The sequence below is a fragment of the Corythoichthys intestinalis genome, chromosome 4 (genome assembly GCF_030265065.1).
Source record: "Corythoichthys intestinalis isolate RoL2023-P3 chromosome 4, ASM3026506v1, whole genome shotgun sequence".
Lineage (NCBI taxonomy): Eukaryota > Metazoa > Chordata > Actinopteri > Syngnathiformes > Syngnathidae > Corythoichthys > Corythoichthys intestinalis.
The window spans coordinates 3,832,667-3,860,366 of record NC_080398.1 but is presented as its reverse complement, the minus strand read 5'-3'; the positions used below and the strand labels follow the sequence as shown (position 1 = coordinate 3,860,366).

General features: G+C 39.7%; 1 protein-coding gene across 2 annotated transcripts; it reads right to left on the bottom strand.

Moving 5' to 3' along the window:
• Nucleotides 1–209: 209 nt before the first annotated feature.
• On the bottom strand, nt 210–27,700 carry LOC130914251 (beta-2 adrenergic receptor). Of its 2 annotated transcripts, none has more exons than XM_057833259.1 (2): nt 27,522–27,700; nt 210–2,414 (listed from the first exon to the last, which is right to left on the bottom strand). In XM_057833259.1, the coding sequence occupies exon 2, from the start codon at nt 2,378–2,380 to the stop codon at nt 1,346–1,348; it is 1,035 nt and encodes a 344-aa protein (XP_057689242.1). In that variant the 5' UTR covers nt 2,381–2,414; nt 27,522–27,700; the 3' UTR covers nt 210–1,345. The 2 variants fall into 2 exon arrangements, with proteins under 2 accessions (XP_057689242.1, XP_057689244.1); XM_057833261.1 differs by having other exon boundaries at nt 27,662–27,688.

Here is a 27,700-nt window from a genome sequence, read left to right as displayed (position 1 = left end):
GATGCCTCTTTTGACTCCGATCGGGGCGTTTGGCTCTCCGCCCTTTTGTCACGGTAATAGTTCTTTTTATTTAGAGGAATATTTGTGCTTAGACGGCAGCGCGGGGATATTAGAAGTGACAATCTAGATCTAGCGTTATCGTTACCACTAGTTATACTTGTTTTGACGTCTGTATTGCTTGCTTTTATGTGGGATTGTAATCAATAAACATAATTAATTCTGCAACTGTCATTAATATACATTGTCTATTTTGCAAAAGTGTGCCTGTTACTGACTCACCGCGAACCCGTAAATTTCGTGTAACACAAGCACATATCACAAACTTTGCTGAACATCAGGGCCGGCCCAGGCTATACGCAGACTATGCTGCTGCTTAGGGCCCCTGACCACTAGGGGGCCCCCAATCTGGCAATTGTTTAATTTATATTCTATTTTGTTTACTAGAGTTTGCTTTATTTGACTTTTGTGAGTTTTGATACTTGATTACAAGCTTAAAAATATATAAGTTCTTCCTTAACTTCTGTCTTTCCTCTTTTAGAAAAAGGTTTGGCGCTATCTACTGTAAGTACTGACAATTATTTGGGGTGAGAAAGTTTGAAGTATGCAGTGCAACACAATCTGATTAATATACAAAATATGGATTTATGGCTTGGATTGCATGTATGGGTTTCACAGTACACTGTGACAAAATGGTGGGCCAAAAATATGGGCCCCTTTGCATTATTTTGCTTAGGGCCCCCAAATGGCCTGGCCCTGCTGAACATCCAGTGCGGCTCAAACCCTTCGATCAAGTTCAAGTCCTCACTGTAACTCCACTTAATCGGTTCGTTCATTTCCTGCACGATGAATTCATCGGTCCTTACGACAGACCAAGGCCGGCCCAGCCTATACGCAGACTATGCAGCAGCTTAGGGCGCGTGAACACTAGGGGGCTCCCAATCTGGCAACCTCATTTTATTGGTTGTTAATAAAGCATCGTGAAAAATGTGGTGCGCATTGCTGTTTATATATGCTAACATCCATTTTCTTGTCATTACAATCTGGCAACCTGGGGAGTGACGTTGAACCTGCTTTGCGATGATTGGTGCTCAAACTTGCTTGGAAAATAGATGCACGAATATGTTGAAGAGAATTCATCCTTCTGGAGCAGAGAAACGAAAACTCTGATTAATATACAAAATATGGACGTATGGGTTGGATTTCATTTATGGGTTTCACAGTACACTTTGACGAAATGGTGAGCCAAAAATATGGGCCCCTTGGCATTATTTTGCCTAGGGCCCCCAAATGGCCTGGGCCGGCCCTGCGACAGACATGCAGATTCAAAGACAAAAACAGTACGAGCTCAAGTTTGTCTACAGCTTTTGTTGCCGTCTCTGAGTAGCAACTTGTGCACACACAGTCTAAACTTCTGGTCGCGCACGCTGTAAATAATCACATTGCAGCAACTGTTAGTGGCCAAAATCCAGAAGGCGAAGAAGGAGAAGTTGCACCACTCGTTGCCCAGAACGTTCCCCACCACAAAGACGGCGATCGGGGTGAAAGAGGCGGTGAAAGCCACGGTCAGTGTCCCAATAGTCTTCGCCGCCTTGATGTCGGAGAAGGTGGGCTTGCTAGCTTTCTGGCACTCGGCCTCCGCTAGGTGCTTCCTGCGCTTTGAGTGTTGCCTGATGCTGGACAGCGAGATGATGTTGATGGCCACCGTTCCGCCTAGCAGGGTGAAGTCAAAGGCGGGAAAGAGCAGGAGGATATTCCAGGCCTGGCTGGGAAACTGACCGATGGTCCCCAAGGCGTAGTTGCACATGCGGCTGCAGGTGTTGTACTCCAGGACGATCTCGCGGCTGAACAGCAAGGGCGAGACGGCCAGGAAGAAACTCCCCAGCCAGGAGAGCGCGATCAGGATGGTGGTCCGTTTCCGCGTGATGACCGAGTCCTTGTGCAGAGGCCTCAACACGGCGATGCTACGCTCGATGGTCATTAGAAAGATGGTGGTGATGGACACCAGCGTGCACCCGGCGAAGACTGGTCCGATGACAGTGCAGGGGTGGAAGCTCACCGACTGCGAGCTGGATGCCGTCCACTCGGGCGCCGAGTCGCCGACCATGAGGTAGATCTCGGCGTAGACGGACAGAGGCACTACGAAGGCGCCCACGGCGAGGTCGGCCACCGCCAGAGAAGCTTTCAGGTAGCCCTGCGGGGTGCGGAAGTGCTTGGTTCCCAAGACGACCGCCAAAGTCAGCAGGTTGCCGAAGAGTATGGCCAGAATCAGGAGGATCATGAAGATCACCATCAGGATCTTGTTGGTCAGCGTGCAGCAGCAGACGGTGCACGGGGCCTCCTCCGGGCTGGCCGGCATACTAGGCGGCCCTGTGTCGATCATTTTACAAACCTGGGCCGGGCGCTCACATTAGCACCTGAAAGATAACCAGAATTGAGGGTTTAGAGGTGACCTGTGAAATGTAAGAGTTAATATGTAAGAATTGCACTTCAATTAGTCATTAAAGTTCCTGTGACAGCATAAAAAAAATCTTCAACATCATTATTATGTGAATGAGAGTCCTATTTTGAGACGATTCGACTATATACAACAATTTGGCAGAGCGCAGATGACGAGAAATTAGACTTTTAATCTGCCGATTAGCCCCGCCTGTCATTATAGCGCGATAGCGTCCCCAGTTGGAGGATGATATCGGCAGGGTCACGATTTCATCTGATTTAAAATTAAGCCCATTGAGGGGGAAGATTCTGAATGAGGAAAATGTGACGAAAAAGCAGCAAAATGTCATTGTTTCCATCTCTCTACTCGAACATTTTTACAGGATCTACTTTTTATCCAAGTATTTTTCCCCAATTGCTAAATAAATGCTATGGTCATGACAAATTACAGTCTTGTGCTAAATGGACTATGAAATATTAAAAATGCATTTATTCAGAATGACAGGTCAAAATTACAGCATAATAGTCAAAACTGTTGACTTCTTGCACCTCCCGAACGGTATTTTCTGCCACCGGAGATAGTCCGGCTTTTGTCATTACCCCGCTTCGGAGTCTGAGGAAAGAGCGTGAACAAAACAGGATGGGTAACAGCTAGCCGACATGCTAACCTGAACCAAGAGGCGTTTCTATGTCTTATTCTAAATCGAAAACGAAAAATCACACCAATCTACCCCAGATCATGTCACAAGGTGGTGGGGTTGATTGTCTTCACCAATCGGCCAACGTCCAGGTGGCGAGCAAGTTAAAGCTTGTCGTTCCCCTGTTGCGGGAAAAGTGCTCGTTGCCTTGGAAGCAGCCCGAGAATGACCGCCAAGCAGCTGTTATGATCTTTTTCATCTTTCGAAAACGAAAAATAGAACAAAACTACCTCAACTCATGTCACACATTACGGCGGGGGTGACCGCCTTCACCGATCGGCCTGCCTCCGGCGGAGAGGAAGTTTCGGCTCGTTGTTCCCCCGCCATGTGCAGGAGTACTCGTTGCTGGGGAAGCAGCTGGATAATGACTGCCGTGCGGCTGTTCCAATTTTTTTGCCTTTCGAAAACGAAAAATCACACCAAACTACCCCAGATCATGTCACAAGGCGGTAGGGTTGATTGTCTTCACCGAACGGCCGACCCCCAGGTGGAGAGCAGGTTACGGCTCGTCATTCCCCTGCTGCGGGCAGGAGTGCTCGTTGCCGGGGAAGAAGCTGGAGAATGACCACCGGACAAACCGACCGACGTCGGAGGAGCATGCGGCTGCCCGAGCCCAACCCGAGGATAGTGGTCTGTTGCCGGGCACACGAAGAGGGCAGAGGGGGCTGGAAGACTGGACAATACGGAGAACTGCAGACGAAAGCGGGGGGCACCACGAGCATAACTCGGGTCGTGGCACGTGAAAAGGACCAAGGGGGGTGTGCAACAAGCTGCCGGTCGTCGGTCGAGTGGCCTTCTCGGTGGACAAGGAGCATTGTCAGCCACAAAATGATTTTTTTTTTTTTTACTGGCCCATCCAAAGGACAAAATCCATCCAGAAAACAAATGTAACTCCATACATCGGGGAGACAGGGAGGAGCTTTATTACAACAAAAACTGAACACAAGAAGGAGTTTGAGAAGGAGACAACAATAAGACATACAAGGGAAATAAAACAACAAGCACAACAGGAACATCACAAGTCAGCCATCACCAATCACTGCAAAAGGGAAAACCACATTATGGACTGGGAAAAGGCATCCGCACCGAAGAAAACAAACGGCAAGCGGGGCCCGAGGACCATCTACAGGGACGAGGGGGCTTACATGCTCTCTATTACCTGGACCAGCATCCTGGAAAAGTGAATGGCCAGCTGTGGGCGTGACTTGCCTGTCAATCTGACAGGTGAGTCATGCTGTCAACTGATAAAGACGTGCACACCAACACCAGTGACTCTCTAATGAAGGCGGATGTGTTCGCCGAAACATGTCAGGTAATTAAAACAACGTATAACTATTGTTTGGGATAAAAGAAAAATTCAACTAATCTATAAGTGTAACAAAATGAACTCAATAAAACAAGTAAGCTGCGTGTTATATATTATGTGAAATACCGGGATCATGGCACACGTTTTAATAAGGAGGTGGCTTGCATTTTGTGGTTGGCAATGCTCCCACACCATGGTTGCCGGCCGATGAAGGCGGGGGCTGGCCGATCGGTTAAGGCAATCACTCCAGTCATCTTGTGTGACATGAGTCGGGGTAGTTTAGAGTGATTTTACATGTTCTAAAGGCGAGGAAGAAACTTGGAAGAGCCCCCGATTCGGGTTAGCATGTAGCATAGCTCACATGATATTTACTTTCGGTCCGTTCTTCATTGCGTCCCAAAAACTGCGCTGTGTTTTAGGTCTGCTTTACCTGGTATAATTCAATAATCGGAATTTGGATTTTTGTGAATCGTTCTCGAATCTTCCACGGCCAAATCGCAAATAATCTCAGAATCGGAAATTTGGCATGCCTCTAGCGGCTACCCGGAAGATTAAAAGACTAATTTCTCGTCATCTGCGCTTTGCTAAATTGTTGTATATCGTCGAATCGTCTCAAAATATGATTCTAATTCAGATAATAATGCTATTTAAGACTTTTTGTATCCTGTCGTACGCATTTTAAAGACTCATCGTTTTGACTATATACAGCAGGGGTCTCCAACCCAGTCCTCAAGGCCCGCTGTGGGTCCTGGTTTTTGTTCCAGCCGATCCAGCAGAGACAGTTGAACCAATGATACTTCTGCTAAAACAAGCCACACCTGACTGCAATCAACTGATTGCACTTGTAAAACACCAGATTGGGGAAAAGTGTTGTCATCTTGTTTGGTAGGAATGAAATCCTGCACTCACAGTGGGCCTTTGTGGAATAGGTTGGGGACCCCTGATATACAGTGCCTTGCAAAAGTATTCGGCCCCCTTGAATCTTGCAACCTTTCGCCAAATTTCAGGCTTCAAACATAAAGATATGAAATTAAATTTTTTTGTCAAGAATCAACAACAAGTGGGACACAATCGTGAAGTGGAACAACATTTATTGGATAATTTAAACTTTTTTAACAAATAAAAAACTGAAAAGTGGGGCGTGCAATATTATTCGGCCCCTTTACTTTCAGTGCAGCAAACTCACTCCAGAAGCTCAGTGAGGATCTCTGAATGATCCAATGTTGTCCTAAATGACCGATGATGATAAATAGAATCCACCTGTGTGTAATCAAGTCCCCGTATAAATGCACCTGCTCTGTGATAGTCTCAGGGTTCTGTTTAAAGTGCAGAGAGCATTATGAAAACCAAGGAACACACCAGGCAGGTCCGAGATACTGTTGTGGAGAAGTGAAGTTTAAAGCCGGATTTGGATACAAAAAGATTTCCCAAGCTTTAAACATCTCATGGAGCACTGTGCAAGCCATCATATTGAAATGGAAGGAGCATCAGACCACTGCAAATCTAATAAGACCCGGCCGTACTTCCAAACTTTCTTCTCAAACAAGGAGAAAACTGATCAGAGATGCAGCCAAGAGGCCCATGATCACTCTGGATGAACTGCAGAGATCTACAGCTGAGGTGGGAGAGTCTGTCCATAGGACAACAATCAGTCGTACACTGCACAAATCTGGCCTTTATGGAAGAGTGGCAAGAAGAAAGCCATTTCTCAAAGATAGCCATAAAAAATCTCGTTTAAACTTTGCCACAAGCCACCTGGGAGACACACCAAACATGTGGAAGAAGGTGCTCTGGTCAGATGAAACCAAAATTGAACTTTTTGGCCACAATGCAAAACGATATGTTTGGCGTAAAAGCAACACAGCTCATCACCCTGAACACACCATCCCCACTGTCAAACATGGTGGCGGCAGCATCATGGTTTGGGCCTGCTTTTCTTCAGCAGGGACCGGGAAGATGGTTAAAATTGACGGGAAGATGGATGCAGCCAAATATAGGAACATTCTGGAAGAAAACCTGTTGGTATCTGCACAAGACCTGAAACTGGGACGGAGATTTATCTTCCAACAGGACAATGATCCAAAACATAAAGCCAAATCTACAATGGAATGGTTCAAAAATAAACGTATCCAGGTGTTAGAATGGCCAAGTGAAAGTCCAGACCTGAATCCAATCGAGAATCTGTGGAAAGAGCTGAAGACTGCTGTTCACAAACACTCTCCATTCAACCTCACTGAGCTCGAGCTGTTTTGCAAGGAAGAATGGGCAAGAATGTCAGTCTCTCCATGTGCAAAACTGATAGAAACATACCCCAAGCGACTTGCAGCTGTAATTGGAGCAAAAGGTGGCGCTACAAAGTATTAACGCAAGGGGGCCGAATAATATTGCACGCCCCACTTTTCAGTTTTTTATTTGTTAAAAAAGTTGAAATTATCCAATAAATTTTGTTCCACTTCACGATTGTGTCCCACTTGTTGTTGATTCTTGACAAAAAATTAAAATTTTATATCTTTATGTTTGAAGCCTGAAATGTGGCGAAAGGTTGCAAGGTTCAAGGGGGCCGAATACTTTTGCAAGGCACTGTATATTGTCATATCATACATCACTAATATACACTTCCTATTCATTTAAACTAGGAGTACTAGATAATCTTTCAGTCGCTATAATGAGTTAACAATTCGTCACACCAGAATCGCGGTTCGGCATGTTTACGACCCAAAATTATACTGCCTTGAACAGCAAGAAACCTTGTCAAACTCCCAACTCGCCGTCTTTTCCAAGTACTCAGCCTTGAGTATGTTGTCGAAAAACAACATTTTGTGACGAATAACAAAAGTTGGCTATTGAACCAAGAGAGCTATTTATTTTTTACTCGTCCTCGATAAACAAGCACTCACTATTTTCGAGTAAAGTGCTGCAAGGTTGTTCACTGGAAAGAAAAGCGAGCAAATATAAGTGTTAAGAATGCTGGCAATGCGTCAGCGGGCTCTTGTCCTTCAGGCTGACAAATGAATGAGAATAGACTCTAAAGCACTTGCTTTTTCACGGCCAGTCCAATTGATGGATTTTTAAATAGTGCCGTGCGACAGTGTTGCGCATGAACACGTTCAATGGGGCTGCAGCTATCCGTTATTTAAGCTATTGAGAAATCTATCAATTAGTTAGTCCGAATAATCCAGAAATCGGATTAGGAACATTTATAGCAGCACGAGGCAATTTTTCAACCGTCATAGAATATTTTCATATTTGTACTAATCTGTCGACTGAAATCGCTTTCACCGGCACTAATTAACTTTGAGAAGGGTGGCAGGAACCCTACCACACAAAAAAGTGCTGACTGCTTTACGGCATACGTCGCTTCCCCCTTTCCCCAATTTTTATAAAGACGGAAGTGGATGCTAACGCTTTCGCACGAATTCTGAAAAGATGGCAGAGCAACAAAAGAGACAAAAAGTTTTGTCTGAGGAGGGGAAAAAAAGGAAGCTACCAGCGGTGGGGCAAATAGGTATTTAGTCAACCACCAATTGTCCAAGTTCTCCTACTTGAAAAGATTAGAGAGGCCTGTAATTGTCAACATGGGTAAACCTCAACCATGAGAGACAGAATGTGAAAAAACAGAAAATCACATTGTTTGATTTTTAAAGAATTTATTTCCAAATTAGAGTGGAAAATAAGGCTACGTTCATACTACAGGTCTTAATGCACGAATCCGATTTTTTCGTGTTTTTCCGACTGGAGTGAGGCATTAACTTGACGGCCTGAATGTGACAAGTCACATAGAACTGGACCATTTCAAATCGGATCCGGGTCACTTTCGTATGTGGTTCAAATCCGATCTGGGCCACATTTTTCCAGACTGTCGCGGCGGTCTGTACTGTCCAGTCTCGCAAATCGGAATTCATGCAGCAATTACGTCATCAAAAAGCGAGAGAGACGCCACGGAGCGGTGCAGCTGTGCGTTATTAGCGCCTAGCTTGCCTTGAACACGGCTTTTTAGGAAGACTCGGATTTGACAACAGTCATAAAAAAAATTAAAATGGGTTGAGGATAAGCCTAAGAATGATCGGTTTTCTGTCTGCTCCATATAAGCAATATTTCAACATTGCTTACACGGCCGAGAGTCGGGGCAAACTGCGCGTCTGTGTGTGTGTGACATGCACGGACAGTGCGTGCATGCTATCGATCCATATACTTTGAATATAAACCTAAACTGGGATTATTTATGTCTGTTATTTGTATCCTCTTTTTAAGAAGCAAAATATGATATCCCTGGAATGACGGATGACAGCCAGCGTGTGTGGTCATTTGTTTTGATGCTTCTGCGCATGCGGGTCGTCTTGCTCAGCGCGTGTCGGACTGCGAATTAGTGCGCATGCGTAATACTTGAACGGTCTCAATGGACAAAGGCAGTCTGAACGGGCACACCAAAAAAAACGGATATGACAAAAAATCGGATTCGTGCATTAAGACCTGTAGTATGAACGTAGCCTAAGTGTTTGGTCACCTACAAACAAGCAAGATTTCTGTCTGTCAAAGAAGTCTAACTTCTTCTAACCAGTGTTGTTAATTTTACTTTTAAAAAGTAATTAATTACAGTTACAAATTACTTCTCCCAAAAAGTAATTGCGTTAGTAACTCAGTTACCTGAATTTAAGAGTAATTAGTTACTTGGCAAAGTAACTAGTGATAATTTTCATGTTTTTTTTTCTCAAAAAAAAAAAAAAAAAAAAGGTCACACAATGTGAAGTTTAAAGGGTTTTTGGGACAATTGGCCCTAAGCCAATTCTTAGTAACCTTTGCCATGTGTGGAAGTCATTTAAAGTTGTGAATCAACCGTTAGAGTTGTTAAAATTGCTCCCGCTATTGCATTAGTCCCTTCTGTCTACTTTCAACATGTGAAAGTTTTAAAACTGTTTCATCATTTAAAGATAGATTTTAGTCAAGATTTTGCCGATTTAGGACCATTTTAGTTAAAAAAAAAAAAAAAAAAAAAAGTAGGTTCGCTACGAAGGATCTCTTCAACAGAGCCTTCCTGAGAGGTCTACTGCTTTAAGATGGCGGCTGTTTACTAACGCATGTAGTCGTTAAAACATGTTGCCAATGCAGCCGTGTCTATCATTTGCATCTACTTCTATAATATGTGATATCTACCGTATCATGTGGGCGTAGTTTGTAGGCTACAGTCAGGTATTATTGGAGCCACCTAGCATCGCGTTTGCAACGGCGTCTTCCCCACTCCTGCTCTGCTCTCTCGTCTCCGTGAGTCCGTCTCTCTGACTTTTTTTATTCAACCAACTTAGTAACGCATAGTAACGCACGCCTCTCCCGCCTCAGTAACGTTAACGGCATTGCCAAGAGAAAAGTAATTAATTAGATTACTCACTACTGAAAAAAATAACGCCGTTATATTGTAACGCTGTTATTAACAACACTGCTTCTAACGAGAGTCCACTCGTTACCTGTATTAATGGCACCTGTTTTAACTCATTATCGGTATAAAAGACACCTGTCCACAATCTCAGTCAGTCACACTTCAAACTCCACTATGGCCAAGACCAAAGAGCTGTCGAAGGATACCAGAGACAAAATTGTAGACCTGTACCAGGCTTGAAAGACTGAATCTGCAATAGGTAAAATGCTCGGTGTAAAGAAATCAACTATGGGAGCAATTATTAGAAAATGGAAGACATACAAGACCACTGATAATCTGCCTCGATCTTCCCCTGCTGAAGCCAGTACACGTCCAGGCCCGTCTGCGGTTCGCTAGAGAGCATTTGGATGATCCAGAAGAGGACTGGGAGAATGTGTTATGGTCAGATGAAACCTAAATAGAACTGTTTGGTAGAAACACAGGTTCTAGTGTTTGGAGAAGAATACTGAATTACATCTGGAGAACACCATACCCACTGTGAAGCTAGGGGTGGAAACATCATGTTATGGGGCTGTTTTTCTGCAAAGGGACCAGGATGACTGATCTGTGTAAAGGAAAAAATGAATGGGGCCATGTATCGAGAGATTTTGAGTGAAAATCTCCTTCCATCAGCAAGGGCATTGAAGATGAGACGTGGCTGGGTCTTTCAGCATGACAATGATCCCAAACACACAGCCAGGGCAACAAAGGAGTGGCTTCGTAAGAAGCATTTCAAGGTCCTGGAGTGGCCTAGCCAGTCTCCAGATCTCAAACTCATAGAAAATCTTTGGAGGGAGTTGAAAGTCCGTGTTGCCCAACGACAGCCCCAAAACATCACTGCTCTAGAGGACATCTGCATGAAGGAATGGGCCAAAATACCAGCAACAGTGTGTGAAAAGCTTGCGAAGAGTTACAGAAAAACTTTGGCCTCCGTTATCACCAACAAAGGGTACATAACAAAGTATTGAGATGAACTTTTGGTATTGACCAAATACTTATTTTCCTCCATGATTTGCAAATAAATTCTTTAAAAATCAAACAATGTGACTTGCCCCCCCCACACACACACACACACATTCTCTCTCACGGTTGAGGTGTACCCATGTTGACAATTACAGGCCTCTCTAATATTTTCAAGTGGGAGAACTTGCACAATTAGTGGTTGACTAAATACTTATTTGCCCCACTGTATATCTTATCTTTCCATTCCAACAATAATTTACTGAAAAATATGGCATATTTTGGAGATGGTTTAAATTGCGATTAATTACAATTAATTAATTTTTAAGCTGTGATTAACTCGATTAAAAATTTTAATCGTTTGACAGCCCTACTAGAAATGTTTGGATGGTTTTAGTTAAAGCAGACAGTTTTTTTCATCTATGTGATTTTGACAGAGATCAGATCACATTTGATGATGATTTTATGCAGAAATGTGAGAAATTCTAAAAGGTTCAGATACTTTATCCTACCACAGTAGGTGTACTTAATTCCGACTTACGCGGAAATTCGGGTTACATCGCCGGCATAGGAACTAGGGTTGTTCCGATCATGTTTTTTTGCTCCTGATCCGATCCCGATCGTTTTAGTTTGAGTATCTGCCGATCCCGATATTTCCCGATCCGATTGCTTTTTTTTTTTTGCTCCCGATTCAATTCCAATCATTCCCGATAATTTTTCCCGATCATATACATTTTGGCAATGCATTCGAAAAAAATGAATAAAACTCGGACGAATACATACATTCAACTTACAGTACATAAGTACTGTATTTGTTTATTATGACAATAAATCCTCAAGATGGCATTTACATTATTAACATTCTTTCTGTGGGAGGGATCCACGGATAGAAAGACATGTAATTCTTAAAGGGTAAATGTGACTTTGTATATTGTGACTAAATATTGCCATCTAGTGTATTTGTTGAGCTTTCAGTAAATGATACTGTAGCCATTTAACTGTTCTGCCCAAATGCATGATGGGAAGTGCAACCATGACTGTTCGTAGTGGCACCAATCTCTGCGTTGGGAAGTTACATACTGTAGGGTGTTAAGGAAAAGACTACCGTTCTTCCCCACATTGCTTTCCATGATATTTATAATTGTTGAGAGAGGGATTTTGAGCTTTAGCCAATTAAAAAGAGGCTCCAAAGACTGCCAAAATTCTCTCTACTCATTTTACGCTGCCTGTTAACTCTATAGGTAAAACGACGCCATTATAGATTGTACGCGACAATGCGTGAGTAGGTCGTGCAGCGCATGCGTTAATTGCATTAAATATTTTAACGTGATTAATTTTTTAAAAATTGCCTACCGCCGTTTACACGATAAATTTGATAGCCCTACTTTAAGCCAAAACTAAAGACTCCGGATGAATGTAAGACATTTTGTCTGTAACGTTAAATACCATTACAAAACGATTTAATTTAAAAAATATATATCCTAGGGCTGTCAAAATTATCACGTTAACGGGCGTTAATTAATTTTTTGAATTAATCACGTTAAAATATTTGATGCAATTAACGCAGATGACCCGCTCAGACAGATTTAAATGACGGTACAGTGAAACGCTCACTTGTTAATTGTGTTTTATGGAGTTTTGCCGCCCTCTGCTGGCGCTTGGGTGCGACTGATTTTATAGGTTTCAGCACCCATGAGCATTGTGTAAGTAATTATTGACATAAACAATGGCGGGCTACTAGTTTTTTTTTTATTTGAAAATTTTACAAATTTTATTAAAACGAAAACATTAAAAGGGGTTTTAATATAAAATTTCTATAACTTGTACTAACATTTATCTTTTAAGAACTACAAGTCTTTCTATCCATGGATCGCTTTAACAGAATGTTAATAATGTTAATGCCATCTTGTTGATTTATTGTTATAATAAACAAATACAGTCCTTATTTACCGTATGTTGAATGTATATATCCATCTTGTGTCTTATCTTTCCATTCCAACAATAATTTACAGAAAAATATGGCATATTTTATAGATGGTTTGAATTGCGATTAATTGCGATTAATTAGTTTTTAAGCTGTAATTAACTCGATTAAAAATTTTAATCGTTTGGCAGCCCTAATATGTATATATATTTATAAAAGGCATGTCCAATATTTTTTTGCCGATTCCGATACTTTGAAAATGACGTGATCGGGACATCTTTAGTAGGTACGGAACTCTTTGGTAACCCGGGGACTACCTGGAGTAATATTTTTCAACTTTACAGATGAAAACATTTTTAGTGAACGTCGACTTAAACTACACAAAACTAGACTTGAGTTTTCGTCAACAAAAACTAGACAAATACGAATACATTTTGAGATGGCTAAAATATGACCACTAATGTCCAAAAGACTAAGACATCACTGCTCAAAATGATGATGACACTTAAATTTTAAAGAAAATTTCAACACAAATTGCTAAAAATTTGATAGAAACTTTAAAAAAATGAAGATAATTAAGGCTCGTAGAATTTCATTGGACTATGTTTGAACTGTGTTTGTTGTCCTATTTGTAATCATGTTAGATGTCATGTGACTAGATACGAGTAAATAAGCCGGCTCACGTGAGGACCGAGCGAGTAGGCCGCACGGACGGACTAAAGGACGGTGACATCATAATCTAAGCGGACAGCTGTAGTAGTAAACACAAGCCAGCTGGCTTTGCCCACTTTTAATCCGCACAGACACAAAGAAAAAAGGCGCTGCGACGTGGAGCTCCGTCTGACACCCAAGACGACATTTGACACCTCGGGACAGGAATCATGTTAGGTACATGCGTGTCAGGCCAGTTTATGACAAGCTGTCATGCTCATGTCTTGTTTATCAAGAACTCCCTGTTTCTTTGGTGTCTTGTACAAAAAATGCAATATAATCTTTTTTTTTTTTTTTTTTTTTTTGCTAAATGTCTTTTTGTGTCCTCACTAATTAAAAGATGGAATATCGACAGTTTCGCTGTGTAATTTAATTTAAAAAATCTGAATAAAAGGAATCTAAAAAAGCAAAGCAAAACCTTAAAAAACTAAATGAATTAGGGCGGTTGATAATTACTACTGTAATTATTCGTTTATTGTCTGTATCTAATCCTCACGAGGGTCACGAAAAAATGTACAGTAATATATTTTCAAAATAAGAATACGTATATTTAAATTTAAATAATTAAAAAAAAAAATTCTATACAGTGCCTTGCAAAAGTATTCGGCCCCCTTGAACCTTGCAACCTTTCGCCACATTTCAGGCTTCAAACATAAAGATATAAAATTTGAATTTTTTGTCAAGAATCAACAACAAGTGGGACACAATCGTGAAGTGGAACAAAATTTATTGGATAATTTCAACTTTTTTAACAAATAAAAAACTGAAAAGTGGGGCGTGCAATATTATTCGGCCCCCTTGCGTTAATACTTTGTAGCGCCACCTTTTGCTCCAATTACAGCTGCAAGTCGCTTGGGGTATGTTTCTATCAGTTTTGCACATCGTGAGACTGACATTCTTGCCCATTCTTCCTTGCCACACAGCTCGAGCTCAGTGAGGTTGGATGGAGAGTGTTTGTGAACAGCAGTCTTCAGCTCTTCCCACAGATTCTCCATTGGATTCAGGTCTGGACTTTGACTTGGCCATTCTAACACCTGGATATGATATGCGGAGTGATTTAGGTTATGTGGAATGTTGAAAAATGTGAAATGTTGAAATTAGTATGGAACCATGTTGAATAATGTGGACTGACGTTCGATTGGATTCAGGTCTGGACTTTGACTTGGCCATTCTAACACCTGGATACGTTTATTTTTTAACCATTCCATTGTAGATTTGGCTTTATGTTTTGGATCATTGTCCTGTTGGAAGATAAATCTCCGTCCCAGTCTCAGGTCTTGTGCAGATACCAACAGGTTTTCTTCCAGAATGTTCCTGTATTTGGCTGCATCCATCTTCCCGTCAATTTTAACCATCTTCCCTGTCCCTGCTGAAGAAAAGCAGGCCCAAACCATGATGCTGCCACCACCATGTTTGACAGTGGGGATGGTGTGTTCAGGGTGATGAGCTGTGTTGCTTTTACGCCAAACATATCGTTTTGCATTGTGGCCAAAAAGTTCAATTTTGGTTTCATCTGACCAGAGCACCTTCTTCCACATGTTTGGTGTGTCTCCCAGGTGGCTTGTGGCAAACTTTAAACGAGACTTTTTATGGATATCTTTGAGAAATGGCTTTCTTCTTGCCACTCTTCCATAAAGGCCAGATTTGTGCAGTGTACGACTGATTGTTGTCCTATGGACAGACTCTCCCACCTCAGCTGTAGATCTCTGCAGTTCATCCAGAGTGATCATGGGCCTCTTTGCTGCATCTCTGATCAGTTTTCTCCTTGTTTGAGAAGAAAGTTTGGAAGGACGGCCGGGTCTTGGTAGATTTGCAGTGGTCTGATGCTCCTTCCATTTCAATTCATTTCACTTGCACAGTGTTCCTTGAGATGTTTAAAGCTTGGGAAATCTTTTTGTATCCAAATCCGGCTTTAAACTTCTCCACAACAGCATCTCGGACCTGCCTGGTGTGTTCCTTGGTTTTCATAATGCTCTCTGCACTTTAAACAGAACCCTGAGACTATCACAGAGCAGGTGCATTTAAACGGAGACTTGATTACACACATTTGGATTCTATTTATCATCATCGGTCATTTAGGACAACATTGGATCATTCAGAGATCCTTACTGAACTTCTGGAGTGAGTTTGCTGCACTGAAAGTAAAGGGGCCGAATAATATTGCACGCCCCACTTTTCAGTTTTTATTTGTTAAAAAAGTTTAAATTATCCAATAAATGTTGTTCCACTTCACGATTGTGTCCCACTTGTTGTTGATTCTTGACAAAAAAATTAAATTTCATATCTTTATGTTTGAAGCCTGAAATGTGGCGAAAGGTTGCAAGATTCAAGGGGGCCGAATACTTTTGCAAGGCACTGTAATTTTAGGGAATCTAATCCTATAGATTAATAAATTCTTAGTCTAAGATTAATCATACTGTATTTTTTTCCTAGTTTTTTGTTGTTAATGACATTTTGAATGTTTTCTTTTTTTTTTTTTTTTTTTTAATATACATATGACGGAAAACACTCAGGTGACTTGAAGTTCCGCTCTGAGACCCCCAATTTGGCCAAATTTCAAAATTGTCCGATATGCGCGTGTTATAAATCATTGGACAGCTTAAAGTGCGTACGACACGGGAAAAAAAGTCTTAAATAGGATTATTATGTGAGTTAGAATCATATTTTAAGACGATTCGACTATATACAACAATTTAGCAAAGCGCAGATGACGAGAAATTAGTCTTTTAATCTGTCGGTTAGCCACGCCTACCATTATAGGGCTCTAATGTCCCCAACAGGTAGATGACGTCAGCGGAGTCACGATTTCATCTGATTTAGTATGCAGCCCATTGAGTGGGAATTATTCACAACGAGGAAAACATGACGAAGAGAGCCGCAAAATGTCATTGTTTCAATCTCTCCAATATTTTTACAGGATATTCTTTTTTTATGCAAGTATTTTTCCCCAATAGCTAAATAAATGGCATGGTCATGACAAATAACAGTCTTGTGCTAAATGGAATATTAAATAATAAAAATGCATTTATTCAAGACGACATGGCAAAATTACTCCATAATGGTCAAAACTGTCGACTTCACCTTTACTGTCGCACCTCCCAAACGAAATTTTATGCCACCTAAATCGAGTTCTTGTCATTTCCCTTCCCCGGCTTCGGAGAATGTAAACAAACCAAGAGGTGTGACAGCTAGCCGACACGCTAACCCGAACCGAGTGATGTTTCAAGGTCTTCGAAGAGGAAAATCACACATAACTAGAAACTGCAATTTCTGGAGAAATTACACCTGGTCTTTCCTGTGTGGCTATACAGATCGTAGCCCCGCCCAAGGCTATCAATAGAATGGACAAACATGCCTATCAATGGCATTAAACAAATTAAATCCCATTAGAAATGAATGGGAAATTTGGACGTCCATGGCCGCCAATGGCGACACCCTTAATAAGCGTCAAGGGAATTGGGGAAGTTTGGGGGACATGTCCTATTGATATCTGGTCATTATCTGTTGATTTTTGGAAAGAAAACATTTCCTATTGAAAATGAATGGGAAACATTTTGGACGTCCATGGCCGTCAATGGCATCGACATCCATAAAGTCAATTGATTCCAAGTACATTGGCATCAATAGATTCGACATGCATGGCCGTCAATGGCATCAATGCAATGTAAAAAATTCAATTGGAAATCACATTGTAAGTGGATGGGAAATGTTCTCATTAGAAATGAATGGGACAGTTTTTGGCAAATTTCCGGGGACCGTAATTTTTATCAAAATTCTGTATACAACTTTTATGCCCCTCACCGTCACGGAATTTTGACGCCCATCTTGTGTGTTTTCGTCAAAAATTGACGGACTAGTAACAATTTGAAAATGGCATCAGTACAATGTATAGAAAATTCAATTGGAAATCCCATTGGAAGTGAATGGGAAATTATCCAATTAGAAATGAATGGGAAAGTTTTTGGCAAGTTTCTGGGAAACCGTAAATTTTTTAAAAATGCTGTATACAACTTTTATGCCCCTCACCGTCCCGGAATTTTTGATGCCCAAATTATGAGATTTGGTCAAAAATTGTAGGACTAGATACATTTTGAAACTTTTTTTTTCTCATTAAAAATGAATGGGCAAGTTTTTGTCAAATTTCTGGGGAGCCGTAAATTTTTTCCAAATTCTGTATACAACTTTTATGCCCCTCACCGTCCCGGAATTTTTGATACCTAAATTATGTAATTTGGTAAAAAATTGTGGGACTAGATACATTTTGAAAATTGCTTTTTTTTTCGGAAAATTGCCGTTTACGGGCAAACGGAAAATTTTTCGGGGACTTTTGAAAAAGTCCCTGCGTCGCGCAAAAATTCCGGACGTGTCGGTACTTGAATGGTGCCGATCGGTCAAGCGGTTTGGACTGCGCAGTGCGCCGAAGGATTCCCATTCAAAAAAAAAAAAACAATAACATATAGGGAGGCTAAAGTTGTAGAATCTCACTACCTTATCTTTCCAAAGGAAAGACCAGGTAACTAGCCCCGGATTATTTCACATGACGACTGGGTTGTCGATTGTCTTCGCTGATTGGCAAACTGCCCGGCGGAGTGCAATTTACAGCTCGTTCCCCCGCTAATATGGACAGGACAGCTCGCCGAGGACGCAGCTGGACAATGACCGCTGAACATTTACATGCCAATCCATGATCAAAACTAAGTAGTCCTTTATTTAAAGAAAGTTTGTATGTCCCCGATTGCATTGCCGCTTATGGAGGGTGATGCCATTGACGTCCATGGACGTCCAAACTTCCCATTCATTTCCAATGGCATTTCTTCATGTTTGTTCATTCTATTGATGCCAATGTACTTGGATTCCATTGACGCTTATGTAAGTTGATACCATTGACGTCCATGGACGTCCAAAATTTTTGCCATTCATTTTCAATGGGAATTTTTTTTTTCCCCCAAATCAACAGGAAATGACCAGATATCAGTAGGACGTGTACCCCAAATGTCCCCGATTGCATTGACGCTTATGGAGGGTGCTGCCATTGACGGCCATGGACGTCCAAATTTCCCATTCATTTCTAATGGCATTTAATTTGTTTAATGCCCTTGATAGGCATGTTTGTCCATTCTAGTGATAGCCTTGGGCGGGGCTACGATCTGTATAGCCACACAGGAAAGACCAGGTGTAATTTCTCCCAAAATTGCAGTTTCTAGTTTAAAGAAAGTTTGTAGTGTTTACTTTGCAATCGCGGCTATTTTTAACTAAAAGTTGCAATTTCTGATCGGTCAGAAAATTTGACAGAACACCGGGCACATGACCACAATAAGCTGAATATAGTGCTCTGCTCTCCTGGCGGGTGGATGAGCGACAAGCCGCCGGTGTTGTGCCGAAAAATAGCCGCCCCGCATGCATGTCAGCCACAAAATGTAAGCCACCTACAGTTGTGGTCAAAAGTTTACATACACTTGTGAAGAACATAATGTCATGGCTCTCTTGAGTTTCCAGTTATTTCTACAACTTTTATTTTTTTTTTAATGTACATAGTTAATCATGTTATGTGAGAAAACATAATTTACCGTCCATTTTTTATTTATATTTTTTTAAATGTACACAGTTATTTGTGTTTTGTGAGCAACATAACCTCATATGTTGCTCACAAAGCATAATTACTGTAACTGTACATTTAAATTTTTTTCTTTTTTTTAGTTCACCCTCCTCTCTTAAGGTAGATCGCGGGAGGTTGTCTCATTTAAAAGTAGATCTTGGAGCAAAAAACTTTGAGCACCCCTGATGTATGCAATGAAGCTCGACTGTAATACTAAATAGGGTATAGTAGCGTGACCTTGCCTGACGATAGGCGTCTGATCCATTTCTGACCGGGAGGGCTGGCAGCGATTGACGTCCATCCCTGTCAAAGCTAACATAGATTAGCATTCTCAGAGTAACCTCAAGCGCCTCATACAGTAGCTCGGCTATCCTCGCTTCCCTCTTCTACCCACGCTGTCATTGCTTATCTCTCAGTTTCACATTTGTTTCCCTCCAGCGGGCAAACGCGCATGCACGCGCAAGCTAGCGGTCCCCGCGTCCACGTCGCCACTCACGCAGAAGGCTCGCTCATATCCGGCTAATCATCTTCCCCGGAGTGCCAGCGCAAATAGATGGCACGACAACAGTCGCGCTATGTTTACATGCATGGATGTACTTATAGTAAAAGTCTACACACACACCCTTGTTTAAATGTCAAGTTTGAGTGATTTAAACGAGGCCAAGTCGGGACGCGTTTGGAAAGTTTTTTTGGTCGGTGACCTTAAAAGAACCGAGGCGGTGTGGTTGCATAAGTGTACACACCCGTCGTAAGCACACAATTGGAAGTGTTTTAGTTGAAAAAAATCAGTTTTGATGTACTAATAGGCTTTTAGTGGCATTTTTTTATTAAAGAAATCAAGACGCTAATACGCTAATGCGGATTATTTGGGATTTATTTTTTCAAAATTTACTTCCCGTTAATTAAATATGGAGTCAAATTAATGCCAGAGACAAATTATGTTTTTGTAAAAACAAGTCGTGGTCACACAAAAAAGTTGTGCACAAATTTTGGGTTGGCAAATATTTTTGTGCTAGCAAAAAAAACAACATTTTTTTGTGGTTTCATTTTCATTCTTTTATGGTGTGGTTGCATAAGTGTGAACACCCATCGTAAGCACACAATTGGAAGTGTTTTAGTTGAAAAAAATCAGTTTTGATGTACTAATAGGCTTTTAGTGGCATTTTTTTTTTTTTAAAGAAATCAAGACGCTAATATGCTAATGCGGATTATTTGGGGTTTTTTTTTTTCAAAATTTACTTCCCGTTAATTAAATATGGAGTCAAATAAGTGCCAGAGACAAATTATGTTTTTGTAAAAATAAGTCATGGTCACACACAAAAAATTTGCATGGGTTGGCAAATATTTTTGTGCTAGCAATAAAAAACATTTTTTGTGGTTTCATTTTCATTCTTTTACGCTTTAAAATTGCCATTTTACATTTATTTTATTGTTTATTTTTTCAAACTGGATTTTATGTGTTGTATATATTTTTTTAAATTACAGTACATTTGCACAATTTTGTGTTCGCAATTTTTTTTTTTGCTTGCTTGTGTGAGTGTGAAAATACTTTTGGTCCACTTTCATACTTTCAGTCTTTAAAATTCAAACTACATTTATTGTATTTTTTAAATTGATTTTATGTGTTTTATATATTTTTAAAAAAAACATTCTAAGATTGTTTGAAAAATAATTAGGGCCCGAGCACCAACTGGCGCGAGACCATGAAATTAAAATGTTCACTTTGGAGGCCTGAACATGCTTGAAAACTCACCAAAATTTGCACATACGTGCAGCTTCGCGTAAATTTCTATAATTTTGCAACATTGCGAAAAAATGTAACAAAATGGCTCAGTGGCGCCCCGTTGAATATTTTCAAAAAGTCCTCTCCAATTAGGTGTTTTCAACATAGAGCGATGAAATTTGGGGAGTCGATATCTTGCGCAAAACTGCTCCAAAAAGTCTCTTGTACCCATATTCCAAACCCAACAGGAAATAAGGTATTTTGGATTGAATGTGAAATTTATATTGAGTTACAGGGTTGCATATCTGAGACATTGGCACCTAGGGAGTAAGTCTGATCCTCCTCAAAATTGATAAGACTCTTCATGAGACATATGAAATCTTAAGTTTTCAAGAACGTGAGTTTTCGTTCACGTGTCTGTCCTGGGCGGTTTCTGACATGTATGTGAGGTACCCCAGCCTGAACACAACTGCATTGAAGCAGTGGGTGCCATTTGCCCTGGCGCCCACTGCTGGGAACAGGAAACGACCTTTTTTAGGAGACAGCCTCCTCATCCAAGGGCAAAATTGAATTGACCTCAAACCTGTTTAAGAGGAGCCTTAAGACATGTGTTCAAATGCCTGATGAAAAATATTGTGGTTTGGCTGAAGCAGAGGAGTCCAAACAGGAAAGTAGAAATGACCATTGTCATTTTGTCTCGCCACAAATTTTGAACAGTCATAACTTGGCAGATATACAACATATCTGCACCAAACTTCCTGTGTTTGGTAAGAGTCATACCCTGAAGGGCCCCGTAGGAGTCTTTTGCATCAACCCTACAGCGCCAACCAGTGGCAACAGAAAGTCACTCATTTTACTTATACATGTGTGGTTCTTTTCAGGTTGGTCATTGTAGTTTCAAGACCCTTTGTAATACTACATTTTAAAGCCCATGTCCACAAGTCTCTGTCTGTTGCCTTGACGACCCTTTGTTTGCCATTAAAAGGAAGTAGACTTAGGCAGCTCATAGAGCCACGGAATTTGGAACACTTGATCGAATATGCTCAATTAGAAGATTCATTTTCACTTTCTCCAACAGGGTTTTTTTTTCTCCTCGTTGTGTGACTTGAAGGTAGTTCGTTAGTGTGTTAAATTATAAATTAAAAAGGTCAACTGATAAAATTAACTTATCGATGCAATCTTTGAATCAGGGAACATTTGTTTTGCTAATTCTGAGAAGTAATCACCAATAGTTGCGGGCAAATTGTTTTTAAAAAAAAAAAATAAAAAAAAAAAAAACATAGTTAATTTTGCTATGTTTGGGAATCGTTTAATGTTGTGAATCAACTGTTAAAGCTGTTATAATTGCTACCGTTTTTGCATTACCTCCCTTCTGTCTACTTTCGACATGTGAAAGTTTTAAAACGGTTTCATCATTTAAAGATAGATTCAAGTCAAGATTTTGCCGATTTGGGAGTATTTTAAATAAAAAGTTACGCTAGGAAGGTTCACTACAACATAGCCTTTCTGAGAAGTCTACTGCTTCAAAATGGCGGCTGTTTATTAACGCCGCCCTCTAAAGATGTCCTGATCGATCGGCGATCACGTCATTTTCAAAGTATCGGAATCGGCAAAAAAATATCGGACATGCCTTTTTTTAATACCGTAATTTTCGGACTATAAGCCGTTACTTTTTTCCTTCATTTTGAATCCTGCAGCTTATAGTCCAGTGTGGCTTATTTGTTGATTTATTTGGGTAAATGAGTAACACTTTTTTTTGACAGCGGGTCATAAGACATAATTGTGACATGACACTATCATGGGCTTTACTAAATGCTTATGACACATGTCATTAAGTGTCATTTATGTCACAAACTCCATTTATGTCCAGCTCGGATCTTTTATATCCATTCAAAGGGAGATAATTTGCTGGATGACACAAAATGTCATCTGTCATAAGCATTTATCAATGCTCATGGCAGTGTCACGTCATAATTATAATGGTCTTATGACAAGCTCATGGCGCCACTGTCAAATGTGTTACCAAAATACCATTACTAGCAATTCATGAAACAAATGGAACAGTAACTGAAGAATTAGCACAGAACACACCGAATTTTGATTGCTATTTACATCTGTAGCGCTGCAATGCATGCTAAGAGGCATGTTGGACAACAACAATGATGGCCAATGAACAATGATGGCCAAATGAAGCTTTGCAGCCAATTGGTTCAAAGCTTCATGGTGGTCATTTGGTCTTATGACAGCCGTATGATGCCGCTGTCAAAGTGTTACTGGTTAAAATATTTTGGTGTAAATATCCCATAACACAGTGAGGACAGCTGCGGCTTATAATCCAGTGCGGCTTATCTATGAACAATGTCATTTTCGTGTAAAATATGGTGGGTGGCGGCTTATAGCCAGGTGAGCCTTATAGTGCGATAATAATGGTATTTATATTTTTTTGAATTAAATCGTTTTCTAATTGTATTTAACGTTACAGACAGAATGTCTTACATTCATCAAGAGTCTTTAGTTTTGGCTTGAATTAGGGCTATCAAATTTATCGCGTAAACGGCGGTGATCACGTTAAAATATTTAATGCAATTAACGCATGCGCTGCACGACCCACTCACGCATTGTCGCGTTCAAACTATAATGGCTCCATTTTACCCATACAGTATATAGAGCTAAAAGGCAGCGTAAAATGAATAGAGAGAATTTTGTCAGGCTTTGGAGACTTTTTTTATTGGCAAAAGCCTTAAACTCCCTCTCTCAACAATTTGAAATATCGTGGGAAGCAATGTGGAGAGAACGGTAGTGGTTGATCTTTTCCTTAACACCCTATGTTACTTCCCAACGCAGAGAAGATATATCAATTGGTGCCACTACGCACAGTCATGGTTGCACTTCCCATCATGCATTTGGGCAGAACAGTTAAATGGCTGCAGTATCATTTACTGAAAGCTCAACAAATATACTAGATGGCAATATTTAGTCACAATATACAAAGTCACATTTATCCTTTAAGAATTACAAGTCTTTCTATCCGTGGATCCCTCTCACAGAAAAAATGTTAATAATGCAAATGCCATCTTGAGGATTTATTGTCATAATAAACAAATACAGTACTTATGTACTGTATGTTGAATGTATATGTTTTATTCATTTTTTTCTTAATGCATTGCCAAAATGTATATGTTCGGGAAAAATTATCGGGAATGATTGGAAATGAATCGGGAGCAAAAAAAAGCAATCGGATCTGGAAATATCGGGATCGGCAGCTACTCAAACTAAAACGATCGGGATCGGATCGGGAGCAAAAAAACATGATCGGAACAACCCTAGTTGTAAAGCAATAAAACTCTAACAAAAATGAATGAAATGAACAAAAAAATATTTTTAAAATGGGTCAAAATTATTTTTCGAACAGATCATGTGACAAGCACCTTAGACAGTCATTTGCATTGCATATAATTTTCAACAACAACAAAAATAAGTAAGGGGAGGGCAATTTTATTTATCAAATGATTATTTTCTTTGATTGAAAATATTTTTTTGATTGAAGCCACTTTTTTGGGGGGACTGAGTGATTTCGACACAAATGTCATACCCATAATATGGCCCAAACACAAAAAACAATTGCTTCAATCAAAGAAAACTTGTTCAATGAAAAGTGAAGTGTTCAAATGCAATTTTTTCAATCTCAAACATTTTTTCGCATTCAAAAAAGTTTTTTTGTATGATTGAAATTTTTCCTTTTTTGATCGAAGTGATTTTTCTTTTTGAAAATATATTTTTTCGAAGCAACTTATTTTTTAATGGAATAATAAAGACAATAACATCCCAGCCAAAATGTTGCCCAAACACAAGTCAAATCAATCAAAAAAGTTGCTTCAACCAAAAAAAAAAAAAAAAAAAAAAACGACACCAATTAAAAAAAAAAAAAAAAATCAAAGAAACATAGCTTTCAAATTTATTTTTGCATTCAAACACTTTTTTTTTAATTGAAAATATATATTTGGATTTTTAAAAAATTAAATAAAAAAGACACAAAGTCCATATGGCTCCGCCCAGGGGATAAAATTTTTGACTGGGGTAACTACATTGGCACAACACCGGCGGGTGTACCATATTCAATGGATGACGATCTTGGCGAAAAGTATTGCCTAAGCAGCCTTATTTAGAATTCCCCTCAAGAATGATAGGAAACAAAAGAAACGCTCATTGTCAACTTATTATTATAAATATTCTTGTACGTTAATTTTATTGCTGACACTACGTTTCGGGGTCATCAACATGTTGTGCCCCCCCGTGCCCCAAAAGTCAAACTCCGCCTATTATTTTAACGAGAGATTATTTTATTATTTTAACGAGATCCAAAAACTCTGAGTAGCATGTTTCACTGGATGTCAAGACACAGCTGTGAATGGCCACAGCTGGATTTTATGGATGAAACATGGTAATATAACAAGGGTCGCGATGCAGAAATCGCAGACATCAAGGAGTGGTCGAGATTTTCTTTTTCAAATATTTACCCTTTTAAACTTTTTTTTCTTTTCAATTTTTCTTTGATTGGATAGATTATTTATCATCTAAAATATCAGGGAAAATGCAACAGTAGCAAAAAAAAAACAAAAAACAATTAAGCGATAGTTATGAGGTAAATATCCATGACCTATTTACAGACACTATTTTTTCTTTGTGACGTGATTTGTTTGAAAGTTTAAAGTATGCGAGTCAACAATTTTATAAAGCCTTTTAAAAAAAAAAATAAAGAAATATTAGATATCAATTAACAAGTGAATTTGGCACAAGGGACATCATCTTCAGACAGAATAAGTAGGTTTACCTCTGTAAACATCTCGTTTCTACATTATTTACATGTAAGGGTGTAACGGTACATGTATTTGTATTGAACCATTTCGGTACGTGGTGCTCGGTTCGGAACGGAGGCGTACCGAACGAGTTTCTGACGTAATGTAACCCTTACTTTTTGAGGCTGTGAGTCGATCGGGTTACAGTTTCTTTGTGTAGATTATATTTACTCCGTCTTCTCTACTATAATGAGAACCAACACGGTAGGACAGTATAACCCAGAAACGTCAACGGCGCGACAACGTGGCCGCCGCGAGAACGCAGTGAAACTCATAGACTCGTCCCAGAAGCGGCTCAACATGACGCACGCGAAAAGAACGGCAGAGTTTATTATTTGATGCGAGGTGCGACCCTCCTGCGTCAATACTACTAGCAAGGATCGGGCAGACCGGAAGTCACTTGTGTAAAAATACGATGGATCCGGTCGATTTTCAAACTAATATGCAATCCTAACCCACTTTTTGAGTCCATCAGATCTCTTGAGTGGTAGACCGGGGCACAGTTGACTTGTCTTTGTTGATTTACTGCTGTCTTCTCAGCTATAATAATAACCAACATGGCCCCGTGTTCAATACAAAACCTTACTACCACAACAAAACAAGTAGGAACTAATATTCACATAGGAACTAAAGTTATACAACATAAAATATACAATATAAATGAATACTACGTCACATTTGTAAAATATAAACACATAATTAAATTAATAGCCCATTTAAAAATAAAATAAATTGAAATGAGCTAAAACACCTGTAATTAAATAATAAGAATAGTACACAGATCCTGCTTACACAATTAAATTGATTAATTTCTGTGTGGCGCTTTAACTTGAGAAAATCCACCAATAAAGCTTTTGAAAACCGTTCATAAGATGATTCATTGAGGCATTTCATTTGTAAAATACATGTTAAAATCTTTGTCATTGGGATTGCTCTTCTCTTTAGCACAGGACTTCTTCTTTCTCTTCTTTCAGAAAGAAAGAAAGCTGACCAATACGCAGTGTCTGAAACGCAAATTGTTGAATTATCTTTAAATACCCACTACTTTTTGAGCAGGATTCTAGCTTTGTATAGGCTAATGTTCCTATTGTTGTTAATAAACAACTAGCACATTTATATTTTGCATTTTGTTTTCTTACTGTACCGAAAATGAACCGAACCGTGACCTCAAAACCGAGGTACGTACCGAACCGAGATTTTTCTGTACCATTACACCCCTATTTGCATCCATCTAGCATGTGGGATAAACGCAAGTTTGACCCCCCTAGCAACAGATGCTAACATCATGAATATTAATGAGCAAAGGTGACGTGTTACGTGCGGTACGCTATTTACATTAAATAAGGACTCAATTATATGGAGTCAATTTGACTTACTCAAAATAAATAAATAAATAAACCTCTTGTAGAAATTCGCTGCGATCACATAAATTTTTTGGGGGTGTTTAAAAGTACTTTTGTGACTTGAAATTATCACTAGTAGACGTCTAATCAATTTAAAGAGTGTGTTTTATATTTAAAATATATATATATATATATCTTGAAGATCTAATATTTGAAAGATAAATTTATCTTAATATTTTATGAAAGGAAAAAAAATACAAGCACAATTTTAAACAGATATTTCAAAAAATACTATTTAAAATAGTAAAACATCTCATTCAAACATTTTAAGAGAATAAAAGTATATTACATTTAGTATATTTCCATGAGTTTATTTTTTACATTAAAAATATTTATTTTAATAAGGCAAAAAAAATGCTCCAAAGCCTCTCATAAACAAATGATGCATTTTTTTATTATACGTATATTGTTTGTGGTTTTATTATATTCATATTCTTTATGGTTTGATTTTTACATTGAAAATATAATATGGATAGCAAAAATAAAATTATACTTAACCCTTTCAGTGCCATTGATGATGATAGACGTCAAATCATCCTTCTGCTGTGAATTAAAATCAGTCGATCCAATCCATTTGAAGTGGGATCGGACGTCTATCCCTGTTGAAAAAAAAGCACCTTAACCGCCGCTGGACTTACTTTGAAAGTGACTCGGAGGAATCCCCCCCTCCCAGCTGT